The following is a 27,914-nucleotide window of genomic DNA, read 5'->3' on the forward strand; positions in this document are numbered from 1 at the left end:
TTAAGTATAGACGAATAAGGCAATCGCCTAAGACCTTAAATTTTAGGAATGCCTCATTTTTTGAGTATTTCATTAATAATTCTCTAATATTAAAGATTTTTTAAAAAAATTATGTATGGTAGTAAAGCTTATTAGACATCTCTCTAGTTAATAATTATCCTATAATTAAGAATTTGTTTTTAAAAAAATTTATATTTGGTAATCTTATTATTGAAGAGACTAATTAATAATATTATTTAACCATTAATTCATTAATTATTAGTTTTTCCAAGAAAAATAAATAATTTTTTTACCTTTTTTGTTTCTTGAAAAAGCTGAATTATTTAACATTAAAATCTTTGATTTTGAATATTCCTTTTAATTTCTATTAAGAACCTTATAAACTAAAAAATCATAGATGATTTTTTTTTATTTCTTATCTACAAATAAAATTATAATATGCATTAGTTCATTCAAAAAAGTAAAAAATTAGTTTCTTAAAATACAAAATCCATATCTACTATCTTATCATCTATTTATCATTTTAACTTTCAATGTACTACCATACTAAATATTTTATTTGAAAATAATATTATTCTCATTTATCTGTTTGTTTATTTTTGTATAAGCTCTAAAGGAAGTAAATTTTAGGTTTTGTTTTCAATTTTTTTTTAGGATTTTCTTGATTATTTGTTAAAATTAAAGAATAAAAGATGAAATGAATTTTGAACTCTTTTATTTATTTTTTTTAATATTAAAATTGTTGAATAAAAAGAGCTCTCATAAAATAAATTCTCCTAAAGCTAGGGATGGCAATGGGGAGGGGAGGGGAGGGGACCAATCTCCCCGTACCCATCCCCGATATTTTGCGTATGTCCTTGTCCCCTCCTCATCTCCGTCAGAATTATTTGAGAGAATCTTCATCCCCTCCCCGAATAATAACAGGGGATCCCTGAGGGTCCCCGATCCCCGAATAACTAATACATTTTTTTTATTTTCGATTTTGAGTTAATCATATTAAAATAAAAAATTCAAATAAAAATAAAGTTCGAAATATATCTTACATTAATATCTATTACAAAAGTCACATACATTAAATTAGTAAGTAACGCAGCATGCAAGTGATACAAACTATCATGAACAAATTAATAGTCTAATACAAAATTGTTACAAATAAAATCGAATTTATATTCAAAATTAACTTTTTCAATGGTGGCGTGGGCACTTTATAAATGTGGACTATTCCCTTTACAACACAATAGTTAAATCAGAGTAAATATTAGATTATATTAGATATTAAAATTATGATTCGCTGTGGGTAATTATAACATCTAAAAATAAATAAAAAATAGATTTAAGTTTAAAATATTTAAAGAATGTTAAAATTAAAAAAAAATTAGGCTAATAGAATCTACTCGGTCTTTTTAATATCCTAAATAAAAATTTAGGACTTTAATTAGTTAGTTAGGTCTAAAAGTTTAATAATATAAATATTTTGATATTTTTATTTTTACCAATATTTATAATTTTATAATTTAAATTTTATTATTTATTTACTAGTAATTTTTTAAAAAATTAAAATTAAATTAAAAATTAAAATAGGAAAATAGGTAGTGGATGGGGATTCCACCTCATCCCTATCCCCTCCTCGTATAAGAAATTGGGTAAAAAAATTTCTCCGTCCCTTCCCCAAATAAAAAATTATGTATGAAATTATCCACATATCCTCCCCCAATAGAAAAAATCCCCGAGAGTATCCGTCCCTGTGGAGATTTTTGTCATCCCTACCTAAAGCCTGTATACTCTAGGGTGGACCCTGCCTGCTTTTATAATGGATAAATTGGAAATGTATTTTGACTTTCGCAAATGGACCCCTCGTAATCTAGCAATCTAAAAATGGACCCCTCGTAATCCAGCAATCTTAAAATGGACGAGGCCATTGATTTGAGTGAAACTCCTCGCACCCCTTTAAAACTAATATGATATCCCATTTATTATATATATTGCTCTTATTTTGATGAAAATTATAGAAAATAACAGAAGGTTACAGCAAAATTTAATTAAATATTACACATAATTTTTTATAATATAAATCTTATCATTACATAATTTATCGGTTTATTGACTCAAAATTATTTTGATTTTAAAATAATTATTTATATAATTCAAAGATGAGAGTTCATGACTTTTAAGTATAAAATATTTTAAATTTAGTTAAATTTATATTTATTCTTTTATGCAATTTTTTCTAATAATAGAACTATGATTGTCAATATATTATTCTATAAGGATTTTAAACGGGAGTAAAAAAATACTGCTTATTGATTTTGTTAAAGAAATGGACCACTTTGTGCGATTGTGAATTTGTGACGGCCCACGCCAAAAAAAAAAAAAAAAATCCTCTTTCATTAAATCCCTTCAATTTTAAACTAGAAAATGACTTGTTTGACCCGTTTTGTGCAAGGCTAATAATGCAGACAAATGCAGTGTTTAAGAAAATAATAACAATAATAATAATAAAACATGGTCAAAAAAAGGGAAATTTATGTGATATGAGATCAAATACCATTTGCTTCGATGTTGACTGAAAATTGGAAAATCTTGATTGACCTCCCTCAATGTTTGACCAAACTACACTAATTAAACGGCATCACAAAGTGCAGAAAAGATTTATAAAAAATAAACAAAAAAATAGCAATCATTCTTCAAATATATTTTTGTAAATATACTCTATTTCTAAAAAAAAATAATTACAATAAATTCCTAATATTTTTTAAAAGTACAATCAATAGAAGTTTTACACAATTAATCAATTAAATCCTTCTAAATTTTTTTTTTCTTAAGGTACTTTGATTATCTTTAATTATAAATTTTGATATAAATTTTATTTTACTATTTTATTATTATGATATAAAACGACCATATTGCCCCAATAAATATGAGTTATTGTATTTAATAATTTAGGTATTTAATTTTGTGACTTATATCTAATATTTTTAAATAAAATCTAATTATTATTTTCACTATCGTAAATGACAAATTTAACAACCCAATAATTTACATGAATATTATATCATAAAGAAATTATATTAACTTAATTAAAGGTCCACAATTATACTAATAAAGTAGTATTAGAAACAATGGGATTATTATAAAATTAAAAAAATATTAAAATTAAAGTAAATTCTTGATATTTTTACCTTACAAGGGTATACTAGTCAATTTAAACTTATCTCAAATCAATCTTTATACTCAAATATTAAAAAAATCTTAAGTCATAAAAAATAAATTAAGATTGATTTAATTAATTAATTCTCCAAAATTCTTCCTTATTTTAAAATTTTAAAAATAATGTAAATTTTTTATAATTATTTTTTAAAAAATTGGATAGGTTTACAAAACTTATGGGATGGAGATATCATCACCAGATCACCTTTCTTTTATTATACAAACACATCACTGTTGTACCAGCCAAAGTTGTGGCTAGCCAAAATCAACATCACTGGAAAGGAAAACATATGAATTTTTCTGATCCGACAATCTTCGGCTGCAAGCCAATGACATTGTATATACAAACAGTCATTGAGATCTAATTGTTCAAAGTAGCAATTAAGACATTTCATTTTTTGAAGCATGTAATTAGCACAACGTAATAACAGTAGAAATCCTACCAGCAACCAAATTCCAACATTAATCTTTTTTTTTTAATAATCAAAGAAAAATTCAGATAAGCCATTTCATTATTTAATGCATGTAACTAGCACAACGTAATAACAATAAAAATCCTACCACCAACTGCAATTCCCACACTCATCATCTTTTTTTTTTTTTTAATTCCCTTTTCATTTTAAAATAATCAAAGAAAAATTCACACACCTACTGTTGCAGATGTCAGCTGTATTTTACAGCCGCATGTTGACTAATGTTGCGTTGATTATTGTTGCGTTGATTATTGTCATCTGTATTCTACAACTGTGTGTTGACTAATTTTTAAACACCAGATTTTAGGAGATTTAATCCCTAATTTTCAGGGATACTAATTTGCAATATCCTACCTGTTTTTATCATTTTTATCCTAGGGTCTAATGTATATAAATAGGTATTCTTCTCTATTGTATAAAAAGTAATATAGAGATTAAAAAAGTAGAAATAAAATCAGAATTTGCACACCTACCATTATAGCAGTGGTTTAAAAGTAATTCAAGGCCAGCAGCTTCTTTTAAGCCTCTAAATTTCAAATCTAACTACTAGCAAAGCTTGATTGACTTAGCTCATTTAAAGTACATAAAGCTGCCAAGAATTAGAGAAAGCTAGTGAATCTAACATGCCTGATTTCTTATATAAGCTTTTCTTTTACAATCAAATCTCAAGAAAATAAGTGGAATTTAAAGAAGGAAATAATAAAGCAAATAAATGGAACGGAATTACTTCCCTAAAAAAAATTACAAAAGTTAACAATCATAGTTGAAACCTAGCTACCTTGTCAATCTCAGGGATCTAACAGTAAAGAATATTCTAGAATCCTCTATAGATGACTAGAAGTTTCCCACTTCCATATATCGGTAACATACATCTTTTTCAGCCATCAAAATAAAAATCTAAAATACATAAACAAAATCTCTAACCTGATATTTACTAAACAAAATATCTAACCTGATATTTACTAAGTTACATCAATGCAAACTCTCTTGCGCATGCAACGCATAACATAATCTCACAAGTCACTGCAACTCTTGAAACCTTCCAAACCCTATGGACATCTAATTCAGTCAAGGATGGTTTTGAAGCTTAATTTGCATCTACATAAATACATAAACCCGACTGCTTAATATTTATCCTTCCAGTCATTCTGGATGCTTGAAGCTTCATTAGTTTCTTGTTTCTCTAATGTACACTGTACAAATCCACAGTAATCACCTATACAACAGTATAAACCACAAACAGCATGCAGCTTATACTGGTGATGGGGAGAGTAAAAATTCTGGTTGTAATCTCTGTAGAAGTATCCCACAAAGGGGACAAAAGGGTTTTGGAGTTTCTTCTTGAACAGAAGATTCTATTAAAGATTTGAAATCATCGGGATATCTAGGCATTGTAAATAAAGACTCTGCGGCCAGTTTGGAAGTCCATCTCTGACAACATTTGCAAAACCATAGAGGAGTTGCAGGGCAAACCTGCATGGATACAGAACATCTTACTAATTTGTGTTTCTGATTATCTCCATCACTGCTTTCCAGACCTCGGCAAACCGCAACTTCTGGGGAATCAAAAGGCACTGATGCTGTGCAATAGGTACACTGCTCTTCTTCTACATATTTACTGGGGTGGCTCCTGTTGTTCAAGGAAGTGTATCAATGATAAAACAAAGATACAACATCTTGTTACATGGAGTTCAAAGTTTCCTAAAATGAGAAAAAATTCTTTAATTTCCATTATATTGTTTAACAAGACCTTTTTGGGTAAAATTATGAAAAACCATATTCTGCGATTCCATGAAACGATGTCCTTTTGGTCTTTTGCTATCACTAAAGGGGATGGCTCAATCCAGTGGAGTAGCTGCTACTGAAAATGTTGGAATAGAGCCTTCTAACGGTATGTCAAGGAAAACAAAACCCACAGCATTATGTAGCAAGATAGCCAAAAGGTCTGAAATATCTCTTGTTTGTTTGCCATTTTTGCATAAATATGCAATTCATTTATCATGCAGAATTCTGTAGCATAAAGAATAAAATACAAAGAATACCTTCTGTCACTTCCTGCAACTTCTGATGCAAGGACTTTTAGTTGATCTCTTACATGTTCATGGTTATGTGCAACCCACTGCTCCATTTGTGCAATTCCATCAGGGCACCAATACACAGTTTGAGAACAAGTTGAGGTCGCATAAGCACCAAGACTTATAAAAGCAGAGAAACTGAAACCCACAAGTCTTTCATGGAGTTCTTTTTCACTGTTCAAAAGCAACTCCATCCATACGGTAAGTTGCTCCTCTTCAGAGCCATAAATTCCTTCTAAGTTCTGTAGTTTGCTGTTGATTTGATCAGCCTTGAGCTCTGCTAGTATTACACGTCTCAAGATAATATTAATGAGGTGCAACTGGCGAGAACTAATCTTTGATACACTTTTAGATACATGTGATAGAACAGTTTTCATAGAAAGGCCAACATGTGATCCCAAATATAATGAAGAGAGTGATCCTAGATACAATGATGAGAGCCACTTAAGTAGTGTACATTCAACATATTGTGGTATAGACCTTTTGAAGGCCAATAATGCTCCAATAAGATCCCAAACAACCAAAGGCTTATGCAAATCTTCATATTGTTGCAAAGACCACAAAATATTGGACTCCCAAACAGACAATTCCTTCTCGGAAAAATCAGGGCAAGCTTCGTGACCATACTTTGGAAAAGTATTTGACAAAACATCTAATTGTTGCCCACCAATCCAGAAGAACTCAATAGCTGATCTCTGAGCCCTGAACATGTTTCCAGCGAGTAAAACATTCTAAAGTGAGACATCAGGGTAAAAATGCAGTAGTCAAATATTATTTGGCATTTTCTCACATGATCCCTCCATTTTCACTCTCATAGATGTGAACAATTCACTTAACAAATAAACTGGCTCAACTTTGATATTTTCAAGCTTGTTAATTTTTGAGCTCAACTCAAATCAACTCCAGCTTGAGCTTGACTTTGACAAGGAAGCTCAAGAACCTACGTATTGATTATCGTCTATTGATTTATATCATGAAATTATACATAATATATTTTTACATTCCTCATATATAAAGGCTAGAATGTTGACTATAAATAAAGTCTAAATATAAGAAAATATATGCCACAAACTAATATTTAAACAAAGCTTGAGCATCATTGTCAAACTCGATCCATCACAAGCTGAACTCAAACTTTGACAATTTCCTCAAGCTGAGATCAAAAAGCCAAATATTCAGATTGGCTTGTTTGTGTCACCATTTCATGGGATGTTATGCTAGTTTCCCCTTTCATATTCTTTTGATGCTTATAGTTATCACTAAGGTGGTGTTTGGTTTGAAGAAATAAGAAAGAAAAAAAGTGGAAAACAGAGAAAGGGACAGGAAAGGAGAGAGGCTAGAGGACATTTCATTTTTATTATTTGGTTTGGAATGGAATTCAAGGGGGGAAAGGGATGGAACTTTATCCTGGGGGGGGGGGGGGGGGGGAAGTTTATTCTTTGTGGTAAAATTTCAATATTTGTTCTTAAGTAAAATTAAAAAAATATAAAAAAATATTAATCAATTTATATTATTTACTAGATTAATAATTATAAATAAATTTTACATTTAAAATAAAAAAAAAATAAAGCAAATAGTAATCGAAAAAATTATTATCAACTGATTTGATTTTCTTCAATTTTCTACGTATATAATTTAAAAATAAAAATATAATAAATAAAGTATATTATAGAAATAATATTCAGTTGGTTTTCAACATTACATTAATGAAATGTTCAGAGAGAATACAGGCTTGAGCTTCAGCTTCCTCACTTGTTGTAATTATCTTTAAAAAAATGATTAATTAATTAAATGAAAATATGAAGTTCCTATTTTTATCTCTCTTATAAATGGCAATAGCAAATAAAATAACCATGTGCAACAGCGTACAGTAATTAAATGATTTTTAAGGGATAAATATGGTAATTTACACCTACTGCATTCTGGAAATAAAAAATTGAGGAAACCGAATTCTTCTATTTGAAGCAATTGGAGTTCCATCAAAATTTGATTTCCCATTCATTACTGTCAACCGAACAGTAGAAACCTCAGAGAAATTCAAATTCCTCTCCTCTGTCTTCTCTCTGGTCAACCAAACACAGCCTACGTTTTTATTAACTTGAGTTATCCATTTCCCTAATATCCTATTATTAGTTTTATATAACAATTTATTCTACAGCAAACATCACATTCACGAATTCTTACATACACACACTACACTCTGATAGAGCATTTAGTAGGAAAGGAGTCACTCACCTTGCCTGGTACATGTGATCTAATGCATCCAGATCGAAATTGCGGACCTATAAGAATCAGTCACTTTCTTTTTCAGTTTTAACTTAACAGTATGTGAAACAACAGCTTTTCAATAGCACTATAAAGACTTGCAGTAGCTAGATATTGGGAAAACAAAAAACTGAAAAGACAAGTTTTTTATCAGCAAATTAGTAGGTTACAGAATCCGATATTCTACTCTGCCTCCTCTTATCAATTAATGAACAGAATGATTTAATGATAATTAATGAAATACTTAAAGATCAGTGGTGTACCTGTTTTAATCTCATGCAACTAATTTAATTAGTATTAAATCCTTTTTCCAATTGTAAGCCCCAAAAAAAAAGGGGGGCTTGCAAGACAATGTTCTTGTAGATACAATTAAAAAAACTATAATATTTTCATGAATCCTAGAGCACTTTGATTGCCCCTTGAACAAGAGTTGTAAAGACTATTTGATTTTCTTTTCAGAAAAAAAAAAAAAAAAGAACACTTCTATGAATAAAATCAAGTAGAAAATTTGTGAACCAAAAGTGTTCCCAAAAAAAAAAAAATCTTGATTTATAGTTTAAAACAGCAGAATCAAACAATATAATACTTTGGTATCCAACAGCAACAATATTATTGTGCAGACATAATATGCTACTAAGTACTAGTGAAATATACTTAAATTTGCACCTAAAAGGAGAAGAAACTTTTTTGAAAATGATAATAGTAATACCAATTAAACGTGTCTATTCAAATAACTAGTGTGAAAAAAATGCAGAATATTAATTCTTGATAACAGAAACATTCATATGCAATCTAATAGATTCTAAAATTTAAGCATGTAGGCTATATGCTGGAAAATGCTTTTCTGGAGGGCGACTATGTCTACCGTTACAACTACTAGCAAAAAAGAAAAAATGGGGGAGATACCAGGAAGACAGAATGCCATACCATAGCAACAACAAGATTTCCAGGAGACACGGCCATGCCAAGACAAGAGACAAATGCATCTGGAAGCTGGATAGAATGATTCACATTTTATTCAACTAGAGTGAAATATTAGTGAAGTATTTTTAAGTCAATGAAGAACAGAAAGGGTAACATCATACATCAGTGCAGCTCTGCAGACCAGGAGTGTTTGTGGGAATCGATACTTCAGAGAGAGAATTCCCATGAAAAATCCAGCTACGCACAAAATTATCCTACAGCCATCATTAGATAATGAAATTCAATTAGCAGCTTCATTTTTTGCCTGCATGACAAAGGAGAGACAGCTTGTGTGCACTGAAGTACATAACATTTTGACAAGAAAGGAGGGGAAAAAAGTATTATATTGTAAAATGAATAATCATGCTCATAAAATATTTTGAATTTCTAGATACATTTTTCTTTCTGTTCTTTCCCTAGTTCAGCTGCTATGGTCTCTTGGTTTAAGGGCCCCATAAAGTGGAAATAAATGTACAACAAAAAAATATACATTCAAGAAAGAAACAAAAAAAAATATCTACTTAAACCAAAACAACTCCTTAATTTCCAATTGAGATTGACATGCTGTTTTGAATCTATATTTTGAGGTGCAGCTCAAATTATTTATGAAATCTAATTTACTTTTTTTATCTATAGAGATCAAAATTTGACGAATGCAAAATTTAAGAAGTGAAGAGCGAGCATATTTCAGATTTTTATTTTCTGAAAGAAATCTAATTTTTACTTTTAGCAGATTGAAAAGTATTTTGCAGACACAATTATTAGAATTTTGCATGTAATTAGAACTATCAAAAACTGTTTTCTTGAGCATTAAAAGAGGGCTCAAGCCATTCAGAACAACTTTGCAGAGTTCTTCATTTAAAAATGCAGAAGATCAAATCACACCAAATATTGACTCTATATATTAACTGGATCTAATTGAAGTTGAATTTACAAAAGATTGACAAATAAGCAAAATCTCTTTTTCCAACTACTGCTCATATCGACCTAGAGCAACTACAACTTGACTTGCCACACGCTGAAATCTTGTGGCAAAATTTGTAAGTGCCATTAAAATATATATAAAGATATTCTGCTGAAGATATTTCTTCTAATTTATATACACTTAGAGATAGCACATGTGAAACTAGGAATATATATAAATTGGCAGAAGGCATCAGACAAACTGATGAAGAAAAAGATTTGAATATGAAATAAGGCTACTGGTAACCAGTTTAATGCATAAAAAACATCAGAGAGCGGGTATGAATCTAAAAATCATCATATGACACCTGTCATACTAAGAATTATTGTATGATGCAGCTGAACTTCATAAAATTTAGTACCTGACTGCAGCTGTAGAGACAACATCCATCAAAAGCCCAAGCTAAACCTGTAACCTGATAAACCCTCAAGTAATTAAATCAAGATGGAGATGCAGCAGAAGATAAAATAACAAGAAGACACTTACAACTTGATCATGGGCATTGTATGAGCCAACTTTATCAAATTTGTTACAACTTATGTCACATTTCCACAAATCAAAAGATCCAGATCCTTTGCCAACTGCTAAGAGCATTAGACGAGGGGACTGGACAGGTAAAATGAGTGACAGAACCGAGATTGGGACAGTATTAACAGTTACAACCTATTAAAGAGAGAAAAACAAAAAAAAAAGCATTGGTTTAATTAACTCTGTATATGAAATGAAAATACTCCAACAAACAAGCGCTACCTCCTTCAAAAGGGAAAATGGAACACAGTGAGCTTCTGCTGACTTCTGCAACTCCTGAATATATCCATCCCAGATCCTCACACTATTACAGACAATAAATATATTAGAACAAATAACCTCACAAATACAGTGGGACTCAACGGATTAAACTCTTCCTTCTTTAACATTAGGGTTAAATAGGTTTCGGCACTGATGTAAATAATGGAAATGGGCAAGTATTCATCATCAAAATGCATCAATCATGCTTTGGGTATTGGGTTCCAATTGATATTATATGAAAATAAACATTTCATCCTAGAATATTATTTTATCATTCTCCTCTACATTAAATTCAAATGATTGAAATGGTAAAATAAACACTTCTTTTGTTAGACTATGTTTGACAAATATTATCTTGCATATCCAAGCTATTCAAAAGTACACACAAAGGTGCAGTGACTAAGAGCTCTGGTAACCATTTACAAATGAAACCTTCTACAGTCGAGAAAAGTTTAAAAGCAAATGAAAATATACTACTATGCATAACTCACCTTCCATCAGAGCTCCCAGTAACCAATAAAACTTGAGGATTTGAAGAATCAGACGAAAGCACTGCTAAACTGATGGAAGTGATCCAAGAATTATGAGCCTGAAATAGCCCAATGAGCACTGCTGTTGTAGGAACCTTGCAGTCCTCGACCGAATAGCATTTTGGAACACAAATTCTCCATAATGAAACTTTGCCAGACCTCCCACCAACAGCTAGAATTGAGAACCAGTTGGAGGAACCATTTTGAGGAACTGGATATTTTTTGGATGATAATCTGAGCACAGGAGACCAGGCAACAGCGAGGGAATGCAACATTGCACTGCGAGAGGCATACTGATCAGCGGTTATCAGTGGGAGACAGCAATTACTTGGTATCTTGGTGATAGAATTTCCTTTAGATTTAGATGCAGCAACTGTTGGATGAGTATTACTGTCTTTCATCTTATTAGATGTAAAGTCAACAATCTGAAAATGAAACAAATGGTAGAAATAACCTTACTGAAACTTGATACCTATATAAGTTTTTTTTTTTTTTAATTAGCAAAAACATGGTTATCAAATCCCCTCCTCACTATGTGGGTGGCAAGGTTCCAATTGTAGACCTTGTACAGCAAGAGATTTTGCCAGTTAAACCAACTAGCACCCACTATACCCATATAAGTTAAATCCTACTAATTTCTGAAAAGAAACAAATTACAATTCTTACTAGAATACACAAAGTGACTTGTGGAATGGGTGAATGGAGGAAAAACTTGACAGGAAAACCGTACCCTGGCCATTTCAATGGAAAGGCAAGAGCCAACATCAGAATCCTTGCTACTTCTACCATTACTGCAAAAATTCATTTGTTAAAGAGAAAAAAAAAGGGTAAGTGCAACCAGGAAAGTATCTTGTACAGTCAACCAGAGGTTCACAAAATGTAAGTTTGAACTTCTAAAATTAAAGATACAACTACTTAAATTCATTATTGACAAAAAGACGAAGAAAAGCCCACTTAACATACTATATTGGACCACCAAGGTTCCCAGGAAAGCCCCAAATCAGGTCCATGTTGTAATTTAAAGGCCTTATTAGGATATAGTTGTTTGTTCGTGACTGCATGTCGTATCTCCAAAATAAAAAAATATTGTTGCATCCATAAATTAGCAGCAGCGCGTCTATGATTTGTAGTTCATTGAGTCTGTAAAATGTAAAGCTGATGCTAACCCTAAGAGTGATGCCTACTGGAATAGAGGTCTAATGGCCATAGGACTCTAAGCACAAGGTCAAGAAGCTCCTATTCTCATCCTTCTTTGTAAATTTATGGAAGTCAATGTTCTTATTTTGTCACCACCGTAACCATCACATAATTGCTCAAATATATAAAAGTTGGGCGTAAAAGTGATTAATGGAAATTTTCTGCACCAAAATTCTCAATTTCAAGCAACATATAAAAATACTGCCTTTTCCAACCCATGCCAAATGATGAACCTATCTTGTCTTCTAAAAATAAATCACTATATCCATGACACATCCTACAGCTCACCAGGCAGAAACATTCAGTTCTTTATTCATACCTTCCACTATGTGTTACAGAAGATTACAAACTATTTACCAATTTCATTTCTCAAGCAAGTTAACATTAATATAATAATATACTTTCCTGATTTAAATTAAATAAATTGCACAACTGATGAACAAAAAAGAAATATGGTACTAAGTAAACTTCTAATTAGAGAAAAATTAAAAAAAGATGAGTTTTTTACATTACACTAGATGTGTTGACTCTTCTACGTTTACGCTCCTTTCTTGGTACAGAGTTTGGCAAATCATCAATAGGTTCATGCTCTGGTGTTTTCTCCTAGTAAGAGTGAACACAAATATTATTTTGCAGACTAAAGGGCTGATTGGGTTATTACGGTGTGCTAATTAATGCATCATAACATCATTTAGCAACACAAACAAGGGTCAGTAGTAGATGATAGAACTTACTTCAGGAAATTCTGCAGAAGAAATGTGTGGTTCCCCAAAGTTAATAATTGCAAGGTAGTCATAAAGTCTATCCGATATATCTACGACCTAAGAAAGGTTGGAGGAAAACAAAGTTGGAATCTAATTTGCTATAAGTAAACAAAAACAATATTATCCAAAATAACAAACTTTCAAGACAAAAACTGGAAAATCATTACAAATACAATAATAGAAAGTAAACAGTGCAAATACTCACAAGAGAGGAGAGAGAAAAAAAAAGAACAGAAATTGGTAATCATTTGTTACTCAAGTATTTTGTTTATTCAAAGTGAAAAATGAAAAAGTATTCTACAAACGAAATGCATTGTGTTCAAGCAATACGTGGCATTTTATGTATGGACTAAAGTTAACCAACAAAATTTGCTAGCAGTTTCTTAAGAAATTATATTTGACACATAATAAATGACTATAAACATATACAGATCAATTACAGGGACCTGTATGCTCTATTTTAACATTTCTGGAATATGGTTGAGTTCAAACTATATTAGCAGATTTGGCATTACCAATATTGGCAATATGAATAATTCCCAGGGTAATTACAACGCACACTTCCTATCACCCCCAATATTGGCATCATGAATTTGTTTCCATAGTGCATACCTCAATCCACTCAGCCCCAAAATCACAAAATGGAGGGCGATAAATCTTCACATGTCCTTCTGTTGTGCAAACAGCTAACAAGCACCTGCATAAAATTACATCACGAACACAATTAAATAGCATTAATAAGTTCTAAAGAACATTAAAAAAAAAAAAAAGACCATTACAAGAACAGGCGACAAAAAGGAGAAACAAAAATAATTTGAAATTCATACCCTGAGTTAGAGGCCATTCCAATAGGAGACCATGAAATTGATCGAACAGAAGGTCGACGGTCTCGATTTAAAGAAGTGGACAACAGGCAATCACTAAGTAACTCTGTAAAAGTTCCAGTTCTAAATTAAACATATGTTAAAATCTGAAATGTTCACACAAGTAAAAGCAAATAAGCATACTTTAGTAGCAAACTTGAAACTACAATCTCTTACCTTCTCTTTTCACCACTCCAATTGGATACGGTTCACAATCAGGAATCGTGATCAGTCCTCTAGGACCAAAAGGCAACGCTGGATTCTGGAGAATTAGAATTTAAAAGAAAAAAATCAATAAAAATTAAAAGTATAAAATTTGAAATCTAACAAATGTAGCAGTTAGCGTAATGGTTACCAGAATGATGACGAGATGACCAGAACCAACGGCAATTAAGTTCTCGTCGGACCACGCGATGGCATTTGGATAGCACGGAGCGGTCGCTAGCGTAGCTGCCTGAAAACGTGAAGCCATTTTTGTGCTGTTTTATTTTGAGGAGAATTTGGAGGGAAACTGCAGCAACAACAGCAAGAAAAAAGGTTGTGAAGAGTGAAAAACCCTAGTTCGAATCGCGTTGGAATAAATCTTAATAAGATAGATGGATTTATCAAATTATCCGATATCCATATATGTTGGTATGGAGTATGGATCCCGGATTATCCATTGGTTATGGATTCATATCCGTTACAGGTGAGATACCCATAAACTGGTCAGGACTAGGGATTGGGATGTTTTTAATTTTTTCTTACTTCTGTAAATTTATATTTTTAATAATATAAATTAACAATAAATTGTTTACAATTAATTAATTATTTTTTAATTTTTTCTTACTTAATTTTTTTTTACTATTGAAATTACTTTCATATAAATTTATTTGACTATTTTATCTTTTTAGTGCATTTGACAGCTTGCATTATACTTTATTGCATGATATTAAAACACTACTCTTATGCTAATCATATTTGGCTTCAATTTTCAATTGCATTGAACTGTGTTAAATAGGTAGATAATACAATAATAACATGGGTGGACCCAATTAAACCCCTCCTACGCCTTAAAATTTCTTAAATTGAGCTCTTTTAGTCTCGTCTAATTGTTAGGTCCAATACTAATATATTAAATATTTTGAGCTTTTAAATTAAATCTATTTAAATGGTTAAGACTTTTAAATTTAATCAAATTATAATTTAAAATTAACTTACAACACTCATTGTTTATAAATTAACCATAAAAAATTTAAGGAATAAAAAAAAAGTAAATCCCAATAAACCATGAATCCCTAAATCACGATTTGAGTGGGTTATGACCAGTCTACCACCATTGTCGTAGATTTGCCGACGACTCCATTCCTATTGTTGCCAGCCTGTTATCATCTGCCACTGCTACCGTTGAGCATGTCATCCCTTACTGTAGTTGCAGCTAGACCAAATATAAATCTGAAACAGGAATTATGCCTTACTAGCGAACTAATGATTCTTACATGAATGCTATATTAAGTCTTTTGCACCTCTATTCATCAATTTGTATTCTGATAGTTATATAGAAAACTCCAAAAGTAAATGTTCATTGTTAAAAGTGAGAAATACTTTAACATTAAAAATTCAAATGAAAAGTAGTGGGATAGTGGGTGTTGTGTAGAAAGTGAAATGCTTATAACTTATTATATAATGAAAATAATCATTTTTTTAATGCAAACAAATGAATAAAATCTATAAACATGTTGTTTAATATTCGAGCATTCCTGTGAGCCTCTTCAATGTAATGTAAAATAATATTTTTGTAATATGAAATTTGTATTAAACTAATCAGTCTTGTTGCAGTTATTTTGTTAGGATTTAGCTATTATTATGGAATTTAAGTTAATAATGATTTTATTTATTTGAAATAGATATGGAGAACTTTTTTAAAAAGAAACCACCACTTTTGTCTCCTCCGAAAAGAACCAATAATGGTTCATATGAGGTTAATTTACAAAATTTGCCTGCAGACCTTGGCTTACGACCTTGTATTGATAATTATAAAATTTAAGATCAAGCTCAAAGAGCATACTTGCAAAAGCATCCTTCTCAACTTAAGGGGTAAAATTTTTAATTTGAGACATTAAAAATGACGATTTGTTTCAAATTGGTTCGAAGAATTTGATTTTTTGTTGTAATATAGTATGAAAGAAAAGTTTGCATATTGCCTTTTTTGTTATCTTTTCAAAAAAGACAACAGTGATTAAGCAGGCAGTACTACTTTTATTGGGAAGAGATTTGAAAATTGGAAGAAGAAATTAAAATTAAAGATTCATACAGGAGGTGTCAATAGTGCCCATAACTAAGCTAGGCAAAATTGTGAAAGGTTGATAAATTATAAATAGCATATTGTAACATTTTTTGAAAGACAATCCAAGAAAACTCAAATATATATGAAACTCACTTGAATGTTGTTGTTGATTGTATTTGGTTTCTTTTAAATCAAGTGCTAGCATTTTGTGGGAATGATGAGTCTGATGTTTTAAGCACCGAGGGAATTTTATTAAGCTTCTATGCTTCCTTGTTGATCATAATGAAGATATTAATGTTGTTACTTTTAGAAACACTCCTCTAAATTTGTAAATGATATCCCCAAAGATTCAAAAAGACGTTGTAAGTTGTGCTGCAGTTAAAACTACTAATTCTATTATTAGAGAGATGGATGATTCGTTATTTTTTGTTTTAATTGATAAGTCTCGTAATATATCTACAAAGATCAAATGGTTGTTGTATTACATTATGTGGATAAGAATGGATATGTGGTCGAACATTTTGTTGGCATTGAACATATCTCTAGTATTACAGCTGCCTCACTTAATTAAAAAGTCTCTTGATAATATGTTATCAAGGCTTGAATTAAGTTCATCAATATTACGTGGGTAAGGTTACAATAGGGCAAGTCATATGTAGGTTGAGTTCAATGGTTTGAAAACACTCATTTTAGAGGAGAATGAATTTGCTTATTATGTAACTGTTTTGCTTATCAACTTCAATTGGCTCTTATATTTATGGCAAAAAAAGTATGAATAATTTAATTCTTTATTCAATTTAGGTTCAATGCTAGTTAATGTTATTGGAGCATTAGCTGAACGCTGTGACATTTTCTGTGAGAAACATGCTCTCGTAATTATTGAAGCATTAGGTAAGGGCAAGTTTTCGAGTGGACAAGGTTTGAATCAAGAGATTCCTTTAAAGTGTCCTATTGTTACACGTTGATCTTCTCATTATAATACGTTAATAGGCAGGATTTCTATGTTCCCATCTGTGGTTGTTGTGCTTGAGATAATTGAAGTCAAAGGAAATTCTAAATAAAGGTTTCAAGGTAAAATACTATTAAAGTTGATGCAATAGTTTTATTTCATATTTTGCTTATTTTTGATGAAAAATATTCTCGGCTATGCAAATGAGTTATCACGAGCATTACAAAGGAAATATCATGATATTTTGAATGCGGTAAAATTGATTGAAGTTTATAAGCGTAACCTTCAGAACTTGAGAGATAGCAAATGAAATTTTTTATTTGGTCAAGATTCTACTTTTCGGAGCAAGCATGATATTGATGTTTTAGGCATGGATAATTTATTTTTAATTCCTGGGTGATCATGCTATAAAGCTCAAGAAATCACAAATTTACACCAGTATCGAGTTGAGTTATTTTATGTTGTCTTAGACATGCAACCCCAAGAGCCGAATGATTGTTTCAGTGAGTCATATTCTTAGTTGCTTATTTGCCTGCCCTATCTATGCTCAAATGATTTATTTGTAGCTTTTGACAAGGAAAATTATTGGACTTGGTTAAATTTTATCCTAAAGATTTTTCTACAATAGATCTTATAGCATTTAAGCTGCAACTTAATGTTTACATTGCAAATCTGTTGTCTAGTAAAGAATTTTTAGGATGGAAAGGGATTGGTGAACTTACAAGGACAATGATTAAGACTAAAAAGGATAAGGTGTATGCGTTAGTTTATTTATTGGTTACATTGGCTCTAATTGTACTTGTAGGCATTGCAATTGTAGAGAGAATATTTTCAATCATGAATTTTATGAAGAATAGACTTCAAAACCGGATCAGTGATCAATGATAATAACTTAGTTATATACATTGAAAAAGATGTATTTGCTTATATTGACAATGATGCTATTATTCAACATTTTTAAAACATGAAAACATGTCAAGAAGTTGAATATTTTAGTTATTATTTTTTTTGTTGGCTCTTCTTATCTTGTTCAATGTTTTTTAATCAATTTATACTAAGCCCCTTCTGAATTTATTTCCTGAGCCTACCATTGAATAAAAGGTGTATAAAATAAACTCACAGGGGCAGAGTTCAGTAAAACACAACTTATATTTTAAATATATTCATTTAAAGTTTATTATATAATAAATTATAATAAAATTCAATTTTTTAAATATTAGTTTATATTTATATTCAAATAAAAATAATAATATAAGATTGTGATAAAACAAAACATTAAATAAATAAATAACTAATAAAGTATTTTACTTTGATTACATAAAATCATTTTAATTATTTTACTTTAAATACGTAAAAAGTATTTTAATTTATATTAGTTATGTATTATTTACTAAAAGACTAAATTTAAAAGTAAATTCATATTAAGCCATTATAGTTGACATTAATTAATAAAAATAACTTTATAATTTAATATTATATTGTTTATTATATAATTATATAGTACTATATTTTGACAATGTAACATTAAATTAAACTATATTATAATAACTAATATATAGAAATAAATTATAATATAATATTAATTAATAATTTATTATATAATAATATATTATTAAAATCACTTTTATATTATAAAAGTTAATATATAAAAATAATTATTAATACTTAATTTCAAAACTAAATAATAAAACTATAAAATATTAATAAATTTAAACAATATTAATTTAGTTTTAATATTAATATCAAATAATATTATTTTATATAATACAATCAATACTACACGAAAGATAGTATTGCATTATATTATAATGCAATGCATCCTCACATAATACACTTTAACACAATACATTTAGCGTGCGTTTGGCACACTATATTGCATTATGCTGTATTGCATTATCATTATATTATTATAATGTTGTATAATATTTGGTGCTACACTGTACTGTATTAATTTTTTTGTAATATTTATTAGTACCAAGAAAAATACTAAATATAGAAGTCTTAAATTTTAGAAATTTGACATTATTTTTTAATATAAATATTAAAAATATCATAATTTTTCATAAAAATCGAAGCTTAAAGCCTTATATTCTTGACAGCATTATATTTATATTTCAGTATTTTCTAAATATATAACATGTGAAATAAAGATCGAAGTAAAAATTTAATCAAATAATCTCTAAATAATATCATAACGTAATGATATTTTATATTATTATTTTCATTGGTATTCATTTTAAATTAATATTATTTAAATTTATTCATATATAAATATTTATATTAGTTATATTAAATTGTTAAATAATAATCAATTTTTATATATTAATTACTATAATATAATTAAATAATCTAATATTATGTTATATTTTTAATATAATATAAATTAAATGTGAATAATGAATTATAAATTTATTAATTTATATTAATAATTATGATGTAAAAATAAAAGAAAATAAATTAATATTATTTATTATTATATTACATTAAAAAGTTATATTTATTTATTATTATTTAAAAAAGCAAAAGCCAAAAAAAGGCAAAAGCAAAAGCAAAACAAACAAAATCTAGACTCCAAATTGTAAATAACCATAATTTAAAATCTACCATAACAAATATTATATTCATAAAGACGAGAATTGAGAAAAAAAAAAGATAACTTTCTTGTCCAAAAATCCAATCTCTACTACAAACTATTGATTCCACTGTTTCGGGCTTAAGTGAACTCCGAAATTGATCAAGAACCCGACCACCTACGCTAAAGGCCGATTCAGATGCAACTGTTGATATTGGAATGGTTAAGACATCACGAGCCATAGAAGCGAGCTCAGGATAACGAATAAAATGTCCAAGTGACTGCTCCTATTAGCTCGTGGTTCACTCAAATAAAGCTTCAGTTGAGTTTTTTGGGTACAACTAGATTCTATTCTCTCAAAATTATCATATTCCTATTATACATGAAAAAAAAGGAATAATTCAACAAACATGAAATGTAATTAAAATTCATCAAACATAAAATATAACTATGACATAAATAAGAATAAGTTGCAATTAAAAATATCTATATAAATAAATAAAACTAACCTCAAGACATGAATCCAATTTTCCTCTGCCTTTTTTTGTCATCATTCTCATTTGAGTGAGAAACAGAACCTTGCATGGAAGGTGTATTGGTAGATTGGGTCGAAATGAACATATATTCATTAAACAATGAAAACAACTTCTTTCTAATATTTTTTTTAACTCATTGGAATTTTCACCATAAACCTTTTTGTATGCCCATTCAACAAATTGTAACTTGTAACGAGGATAAAAAATAACAGTTATTGTCAAAATTGTACAAAAGTCAGACCAATACTTTAAGAATTTCTCAAGCATCCTCTACCCCATGTCTTTCATATACCCATTCCCATTTTCTGAGTATTCCCTCAAAGTTACATAAGCTGCAAATACTTTTGGAAAGTACAAATTTGAAGTGGGGTACTTTGATCTAGAAAATATGCAAGTAATCTCATAAAAAAAGTACCAAAAAATTATTAATTCTCTCCAATTTATTCCACTCATCTTCTGAAGGGCAGTACTTATAATTAGAATGCTAAGTGAAAAAAAGCTTTTTTGTAATAAAGTGCACAATCAAGCATAATATAAGCAGAATTTCATCTTGTAGGGACATCTTATCTCACGCCTTTTTTCCTATCCAAGGACATTTGATTAACACACTCCAAAAACTTTTGTTTTCTACCTTGAAATGCTTTCACGGATTTTATAAAGTTCTCCCTCTATTGCTTTTAATCCATCTTGAACAATTAAATTGATAATATGAGCACAACAATGCATGTGTAAATAATCACCATTAGACAGTAAATCTTTCCTAATTTTCAACTGAGATTTCAACATAGTAACACATCCCTCGTTAGTTGAAGCATTGTCCAATGTTATAGAAAACACATTTTTCTCAACACTCCATTATGTCCATAAAGATAATAGCTTTTCAGACAAACAAAGTCCAGTGTGTGGAGATGGCATCAAGGTAAAGTTCAACAATCTTTTTTTGTAAAACCCAATTTTTATCAATAAAATGTGCAGTCAGACTCATTTATCCATCAGTAGTGCAGGCAGTCCACAAATCAGAAGTGAAACAAATTCTACCAAGAACCTCCTCTAACATAGCTTTAATCCTGAGTCTTTCTACATTATAAGCTTTTAAGATATCCGATTTTGTTGTATTTCTAGAAATATTTTATACTTCGGAATTCTGAAACTCAAAACAAGCTCTAATTGCATCGAAGTCAACTAACTAAAAAGGTAACCCATGTTTCACAATTGTTGCAGACAACAACTCACGAAAAACATACTGATCAAATTCTGAAGAACATGACCCTATAGAACCTGAATGGTCTAAGATCATTTGACGGGGGTCACGTGGCTTTTTTAACTTAGGAAATTTTTTAATATGCTTAATCATGTTACCAGTCCTATAATTACTTTCGCTAATGTAAATTTTTCCACAAACACACATAGACCTTTCCTTTCCATCTTGATATGCATCTAATGGCAATTTAGTGAACATACCCCATGCTTTAGATGTTCTTCTCCTCTTGCGTTGTTTCTTTAGAATATCAATGTCACCATCTTGCTCTAATTCCTTCAAATTCACTCGATGTCCATGTAAGAAGGCTTCAATGTTAGTTGAATTATCATTATTTGGATCCGGTTCCATGTTACTACTGTACCCAAAAAAATTCATATCAATAATGATTGTAACATTAAGTTATAACAGAGGAATGCAATTAAGTGTCAAAAAAATTTAAACAAATTTAAAAAGAATTACTTTCAAACCAAACTGCAAAAGCTACAAGCACACAGGTGAAGGAAGCAATAGAAAACAAAACCCATTAAAGAATGCAAACAATATTTAAATAATTGAGAAATTACTTTTTAAACTAACCTAACCATGAATTCAAGAGCAACCGATCAAAGTCTTGCAACTTGCTATAATTGAAACTTGAGATTTAATCAAGTGTTTGCTGATGAAAAAGAAAGTGGGGATGGTAGGAGGATAAAACTGAAGGTATATTAGTATATGGATTGTGGCACTGGCAATTTTTTTTTATCTTAATTTTTAATTGGCAACAATCTAGAATTTTTAGGTGGAAATTATTTTTTTAATTAGTGGCTAGAAACTTTTATCAATTGGCGCGCAATATGTAAAGCTTATTGTTTTTTTCTTTTTTATTTATCTTAATTATAAATGTATTCTTATTTATATATATTTTTTAAATGTCATATTTTAGTGGGTCGTGTTAGAGGGTTCGGGTTGACATGGTCCATTTATCCGCTTAATAATCGTGTCATTGATCAAGTAAATAGGTTAAAATTTTAAAATCTAACCCGACACGGAAAAAAGTCGTGTTGACCCGAACCCGACCCATTTAATAATCGTGTCAAATTTAATGGCCCAAACCCATTTATTTGTGTCGGGTATTCGGGTCGTGTCAAATTTTGCCAGCTCTAACTAAAACTATTTCATTTCTTTAACTTTGTGACTTTGCCAATAGACAGGGGCACTGTTTTAGTAGTGAAATATGATAGAATCATATCACACTGATAGAATATGATTGAAAATTTGACGTAGATGTTAACAGTCATATCAAACGAATTTGCACAACCATGTAGAAGTTATGATCTTTAATTAGAAACCACACTAACAAGTTCTTATTTTATTAATTAATGTAGTAGAACAAAGTAATAATACCAAGAACTTAGAATAATAATATCCTAATTGTAGACCTTTAATCTTTAACTATTGTTGTGTTCATTGTCTCGTGATTTAAAGCTATTAGGAGGCCACACTTGATGGAAAAAACACAAAATATTACATGATGTAACTGATAAAAAATCTTCTACTAAAGGAAATCTACGGAAAAATAGGAAATAATAGAGGAGGGAGCCACCTATTTCTTAAATGGATAACATAATTATTTGAAAGCTTTTTCATTTTTGAGAAGTAGTATTGCCACAATTTCTCAAAATATGATAGATGACTATTTTTGTTGGAAACATTGCCTAATAGGAACCCAAATTCCTTTCCACTCATGCGAACAAGATTCCTTTCATACCACCATAAGAGATTTTACTAGTTAAGTTGACTATCATCTATAATTCACCATAAATTAAAAGTTACTAAGAATTTGATTGTGTAGCAATCATTGAGAATTTGATTGTTCATATGTCCACAAAATTACTTAAAATTTGCAACTGCACCCTCTTTATGTTAATTAGGGTATTGTGTTGGGACATATGATTTGTGAAAGGGGGATTAAAGTTGATAGATTTGAGATAAATCTTATTCGCTCATTACCATCTTCTACTAGTGTGAAGGAGGTTCGTTTTTTTCTTGGTCATGCCATACTTCTCCAAGATAACATTACCCCTTTGCAACTTGCTTTAAAAGAATATGACTTTTGACTTCAATGAAATCAGATAGCCTTTAGGAAGTTGAAAGAGGTTTTGACATTAGCTCTTGTAATTCAACCATCAAACTGAGATCTACCATTTGAGATCATGTGCGATACTAGTGACTATGTTGTTAGAGTCGTGTTGGGCCAGTACATTGACAAGCTTCCTCACATCATCTACTATGCTTCCCGCACACTGAATGATGCACAATTTAACGATTCCACGACCGAGAAATAACTCATAGTGGTTATCTTTGCTTTGGAGAAATTTCACTCTTATTTGATTAGATCTAAGGTAATCATTTTACTCTGACCATGTGGCTTTTACGTACTTGCTCACCAAAAAGGATGCCAAGCAGTGCTTCATTCGATGGATACTTCTCTTATAAGAATTTGACTTAGAGATTCTAGATAAGAGACATTTTGAGAATTTGGTAGCAGATCATTTGAGTAGTCTTATCCATAACGAAGATGCACTTATAATGCATGAGAACTTTTCAGATGAGTAGTTGTTACATAAAGGTTTAGTTACTCCTTGGTATGTAGATATTATAAATTACTTGGTTACTAGGACAATACCAGAGGAATTGAACTATGCACAAAAGGCCAAGATTAAGAGTGATACAAAGTACTATGTATTGGATGAGCCCTACCTATGGAAGCATTACTCTGAGCAAGTGATTAGAAAGTATGTATGTGAAACTGAATTTACTTTTATTCCAATCTTTTATCATACTATAGCTTATGAAGGACATTTTCAACAAAAAGAACAACTCTTAAGGTACTTGCGAGCAGTTTTTATTAGCCATCATTGTTTAAGGATGTATATCTCCTTTGTAGATCATATGATCATTGTCAGGGAATAGATAATTTGGGACCTAAAAATCAAATGTCACAATCTCTCATTTTTGTAGTTGAGATTTTTTATGTTTGGGGCTCAAATAATTTATTTTTTTTTATAATTTCAGGCTTAATGGATTCAGTTGTACTTGAATTGTGTTACGATGGTTGGTGGGAGACATTAGATGATGGCCATATGGAGTATGTGAATGGTAAAAATAGAGCTTTTTTGGTTGGGAAAAATTGTCTGTTTGATCAGTTATTGGCAAGAGTATACGAGGTGTTACAAATAAACCATACTGAATATAGTATCACAATGAAGACAACTTTGAGGTCTAATAACACATTATATCATATATGTGCACTACCCATGGATATATTTGATGATGAAATGGTGAGGGTTGTATTGCATATGGCATCCCATGGAACCCATTTTGGATGCATTCCTATATTCATGACCACATCACCTCGAGTTCCGAGCGAAGGGATTGAGCCACCTGGCGATACCGAAACCTCGTTTAGAGCAAATATGTCTGGCCCCAATAATGAAGAAGAGATGTTGCCAAGGACAATATCGATGCAACAATATTACTCTCCAATCCACAATAATTATGACAACATTAATGATAACGGCATTACGTTACAGGATGTTGGAGCAACGGTATTTCCAATAACGACGTCGTTGGACCAACGGTATTCTCCGTATCACAACAATGATTTTCGGGACAATGATGATCTTCATGATGAGACGGAGGGGGATAATGTTTATGTAGAACCTTCTAATAGTATTAAGGGCATTCATTTCAATAATGATGGTGATGATGGAGGAGCCGGTCTTTCGAATATTCTGTCGTTTCAGCATGAGGATGAGTGTGAAGACAATACTCTTGTGAATAACAGAGGCAATAGACCTATTCCTCCTATGGTTCGATCAAGAAGGAAAATTGACCCCCTCACAAGTCTTGCTCCAACTTTGCCTTCGAACATGGTTGCTCCAAGCTTTGTTAGCAGTTGTGACTTAGATGATATCAGTGTGGGTAAGCTATTTACTGAGAAGAATGAGTTTATATTACAACTACGCAAGGTTGCCTTTAGGGATAAGTTTGATTTCAAGATTGCACGGTCTACAACGACACGTTTCGAGGCTCATTGTTGTTTGGAATCATGTAAATGGCGTATTCGAGCAACTAGAAGTTTGAACGAGCAAAATGTTCCTTAGGTGGTGCGGAGAATTGATAATGTACACACTTGTCATAATGAGGTATTGGTTGATGGACGTCATCAAGTAAGGAGTCGGGTTTTCGGTCATATTATCGCAGAAAAATATATTCAAGACAAGAGAATTTATACTCCGAATGACATAAGAGCAGATATGCAACAGGAATACGGTGTTCAGTTAACAAAACTGGTGCGACAACAGGAGCGCGCGCGCACGCGCTGCTGCCCAGTGACGGGAGAGCGCGCGCGCGCTGCTGCCCAAAACAAATCCCCAAATCATTCCCAAAAACAATACTCCCAAATCAACATACTCTCAAAACAACAACAACCACCACAAACACCACCACCACCATTATTCTCAAACTACAATCATTATTATTCTAAAATTTCATTTTAAATTAATGAAAATAAGTAAAATAGCTAACCTAAGTTTTGTTGAAGGCTGTAGATGGTAGATCGGACGCCGATGAGGGATGGAGCCGCTGCCGACGAGGGCTGATGTTGCTGCCGATGATGGGAGTTTCTTCGATTTGGGAGAGATGGGTGAAAGAGAGTATTGAGGGAGATATGAGAGAGAGGGGTATTTTAGTCTCGAAAGTTCTTTTATGACTAATGTTGATAGAAATTTGTTTAGGGGATTAACATGGAAAAAACCAAAACTTTTATGGTTATTGGTGTAAATTTCCCATAAAAAATAGGAATTTGTGAAGTTAATGAGATTATCAATTCAGCCCATTGGTGAATCTTTGTTCTCAAAATCTTTGAGGGCACGGGTCCTCTAGTTTCAAAAATTAGGTTGAGGTAGATCACTAAGGCACTAATGTGAATCGAGTAGATTTTCCTCTAGAATGTGTGAGGGTAAAGAAATTTAGACAGCAATTTAATAAAATTGATTCAAAATTATCCCAATAAATATATTATTGTAAGTATCAATAGATTATAGGGGTGGGCATAAACCCACAACCCATGGGTTTACCCAAACCCAAACCAAATTAAATGGTTTGGGTTGGGTAAATCATGAAAATGGGTTAGATGTGGGTTTTATATAGAAAATCATTTCATTATGGGTTGGGTATGATTTACCCATGGGTCATGGACAAACCCCCAACACTCACATTTTTCAAATGAAATAAATGAAAACAAAATAAATAAACACAAATAAGTAAAAGGCCACCATTAAATTTTTTACGGCGTGATTAATTGTCAACAGTTAGAAAATGAAAATAACATGTAAAAATAAATTTAAATTAAATAATTATTATTGTAAATAACATAATTTTTTTTCTTATTTACAAAAATAATTCCTCCCACATGGAAGGATCATCATAGAAAGAGCAGGAGACTCTACTAGTGATCAATAATAACTCGGCTTGGACTGTGTCCGATATGATAGATGGCAGCTAATTTTTTGTCAATAATTGAATGTAATGCCCATATTAGGCCCTGTATAAAACTTTGCTCACCATATAATGAAATTAGAACATAAAGCATACACACTATATAATATCAGAATGTAAATAAAATTAAGCATATAAGTAGACATCATAACGCAAAACTACCAAAACGATAAATAAAAACAAATATTGTATAATTAAATAAATAACAAGTGGCAAAATTTATTATTAGATTGTTAATGTCATGTTTGTAAAAGTTTATTATTAAAGTGTATGTTCTTATTTATTGAGAAATAATAATTTTTGTGATTAACTTTATTTTGATTTTCTAGTATTCTTTAATTTAAAGATTAAGTTATTGTAAAATTTATAATTTTTATCCACTATAATTTTTTATATTTTAATATCAATTTAATAATTAATAACAATTAATAATTATTATAATTTTGATATAATTAAATTTTTTAAAAATAAAAATTATTTTGATAATAAAATTCAAACCAAACTCAAACCAAACCCAAATGATTTAGTTTGTGTTGAGTTAAAAATATTTAGATTGGTTTAAATTAGATCCAAATTTTTATGGTTTAATTTACATTGATTTAAAATCCAACCCAAACCAACCCATACCCACCCCTAATAGATTATGCACACTTTAAAATATGTTGTCAATTCAAATGAAAAAAAAAATGTTGAAAAAGA

The 27,914-nt window shown here is 30.5% G+C and overlaps 1 protein-coding gene across 8 annotated transcripts; it reads right to left on the reverse strand.

Moving 5' to 3' along the window:
• Nucleotides 1-4,400: 4,400 nt before the first annotated feature.
• Nucleotides 4,401-14,788, reverse strand: LOC18045982. 8 transcript variants are annotated; one of them, XM_024189061.1, is made up of 16 exons: nucleotides 14,446-14,788; nucleotides 14,268-14,352; nucleotides 14,055-14,157; nucleotides 13,840-13,924; nucleotides 13,198-13,284; nucleotides 12,972-13,066; nucleotides 11,997-12,057; nucleotides 11,228-11,691; nucleotides 10,698-10,779; nucleotides 10,434-10,610; nucleotides 10,309-10,362; nucleotides 9,106-9,198; nucleotides 8,948-9,013; nucleotides 7,991-8,037; nucleotides 5,723-6,457; nucleotides 4,401-5,310 (listed from the first exon to the last, which is right to left on the reverse strand). In XM_024189061.1, the coding sequence occupies exons 1-16, from the start codon at nucleotides 14,560-14,562 to the stop codon at nucleotides 4,932-4,934; spliced, it is 2,730 nt and encodes a 909-aa protein (XP_024044829.1). In that variant the 5' UTR covers nucleotides 14,563-14,788; the 3' UTR covers nucleotides 4,401-4,931. The 8 variants fall into 8 exon arrangements, with proteins under 8 accessions (XP_024044829.1, XP_024044830.1, XP_024044832.1 ...); XM_024189063.1 differs by lacking the exon at nucleotides 4,401-5,310 and adding an exon at nucleotides 5,436-5,565; XM_024189062.1 differs by lacking the exon at nucleotides 14,446-14,788 and having other exon boundaries at nucleotides 14,055-14,174; nucleotides 14,268-14,353.
• Between the last annotated feature and the right edge of the window lie 13,126 nt (nucleotides 14,789-27,914).

Source organism: Citrus clementina, unplaced genomic scaffold (genome assembly GCF_000493195.1).
Source record: "Citrus clementina cultivar Clemenules unplaced genomic scaffold, Citrus_clementina_v1.0 scaffold_3, whole genome shotgun sequence".
NCBI lineage: Eukaryota > Viridiplantae > Streptophyta > Magnoliopsida > Sapindales > Rutaceae > Citrus > Citrus x clementina.

Coding starts and splice junctions, on each gene's coding strand:
- LOC18045982 (XM_024189061.1), bottom strand. CDS start 14,562: ATGGCTTCACGTTTTCAGGCAGCTACGCTAGCGACCGCTCCGTGCTAT. Junction 12,058..12,971: donor GTCAACACATCTAGTGTAAT/GTAAAAAACTCA, acceptor GAATTTTTGCAG/TAATGGTAGAAGTAGCAAGG. Junction 11,692..11,996: donor TTTCCATTGAAATGGCCAGG/GTACGGTTTTCC, acceptor TTTCATTTTCAG/ATTGTTGACTTTACATCTAA.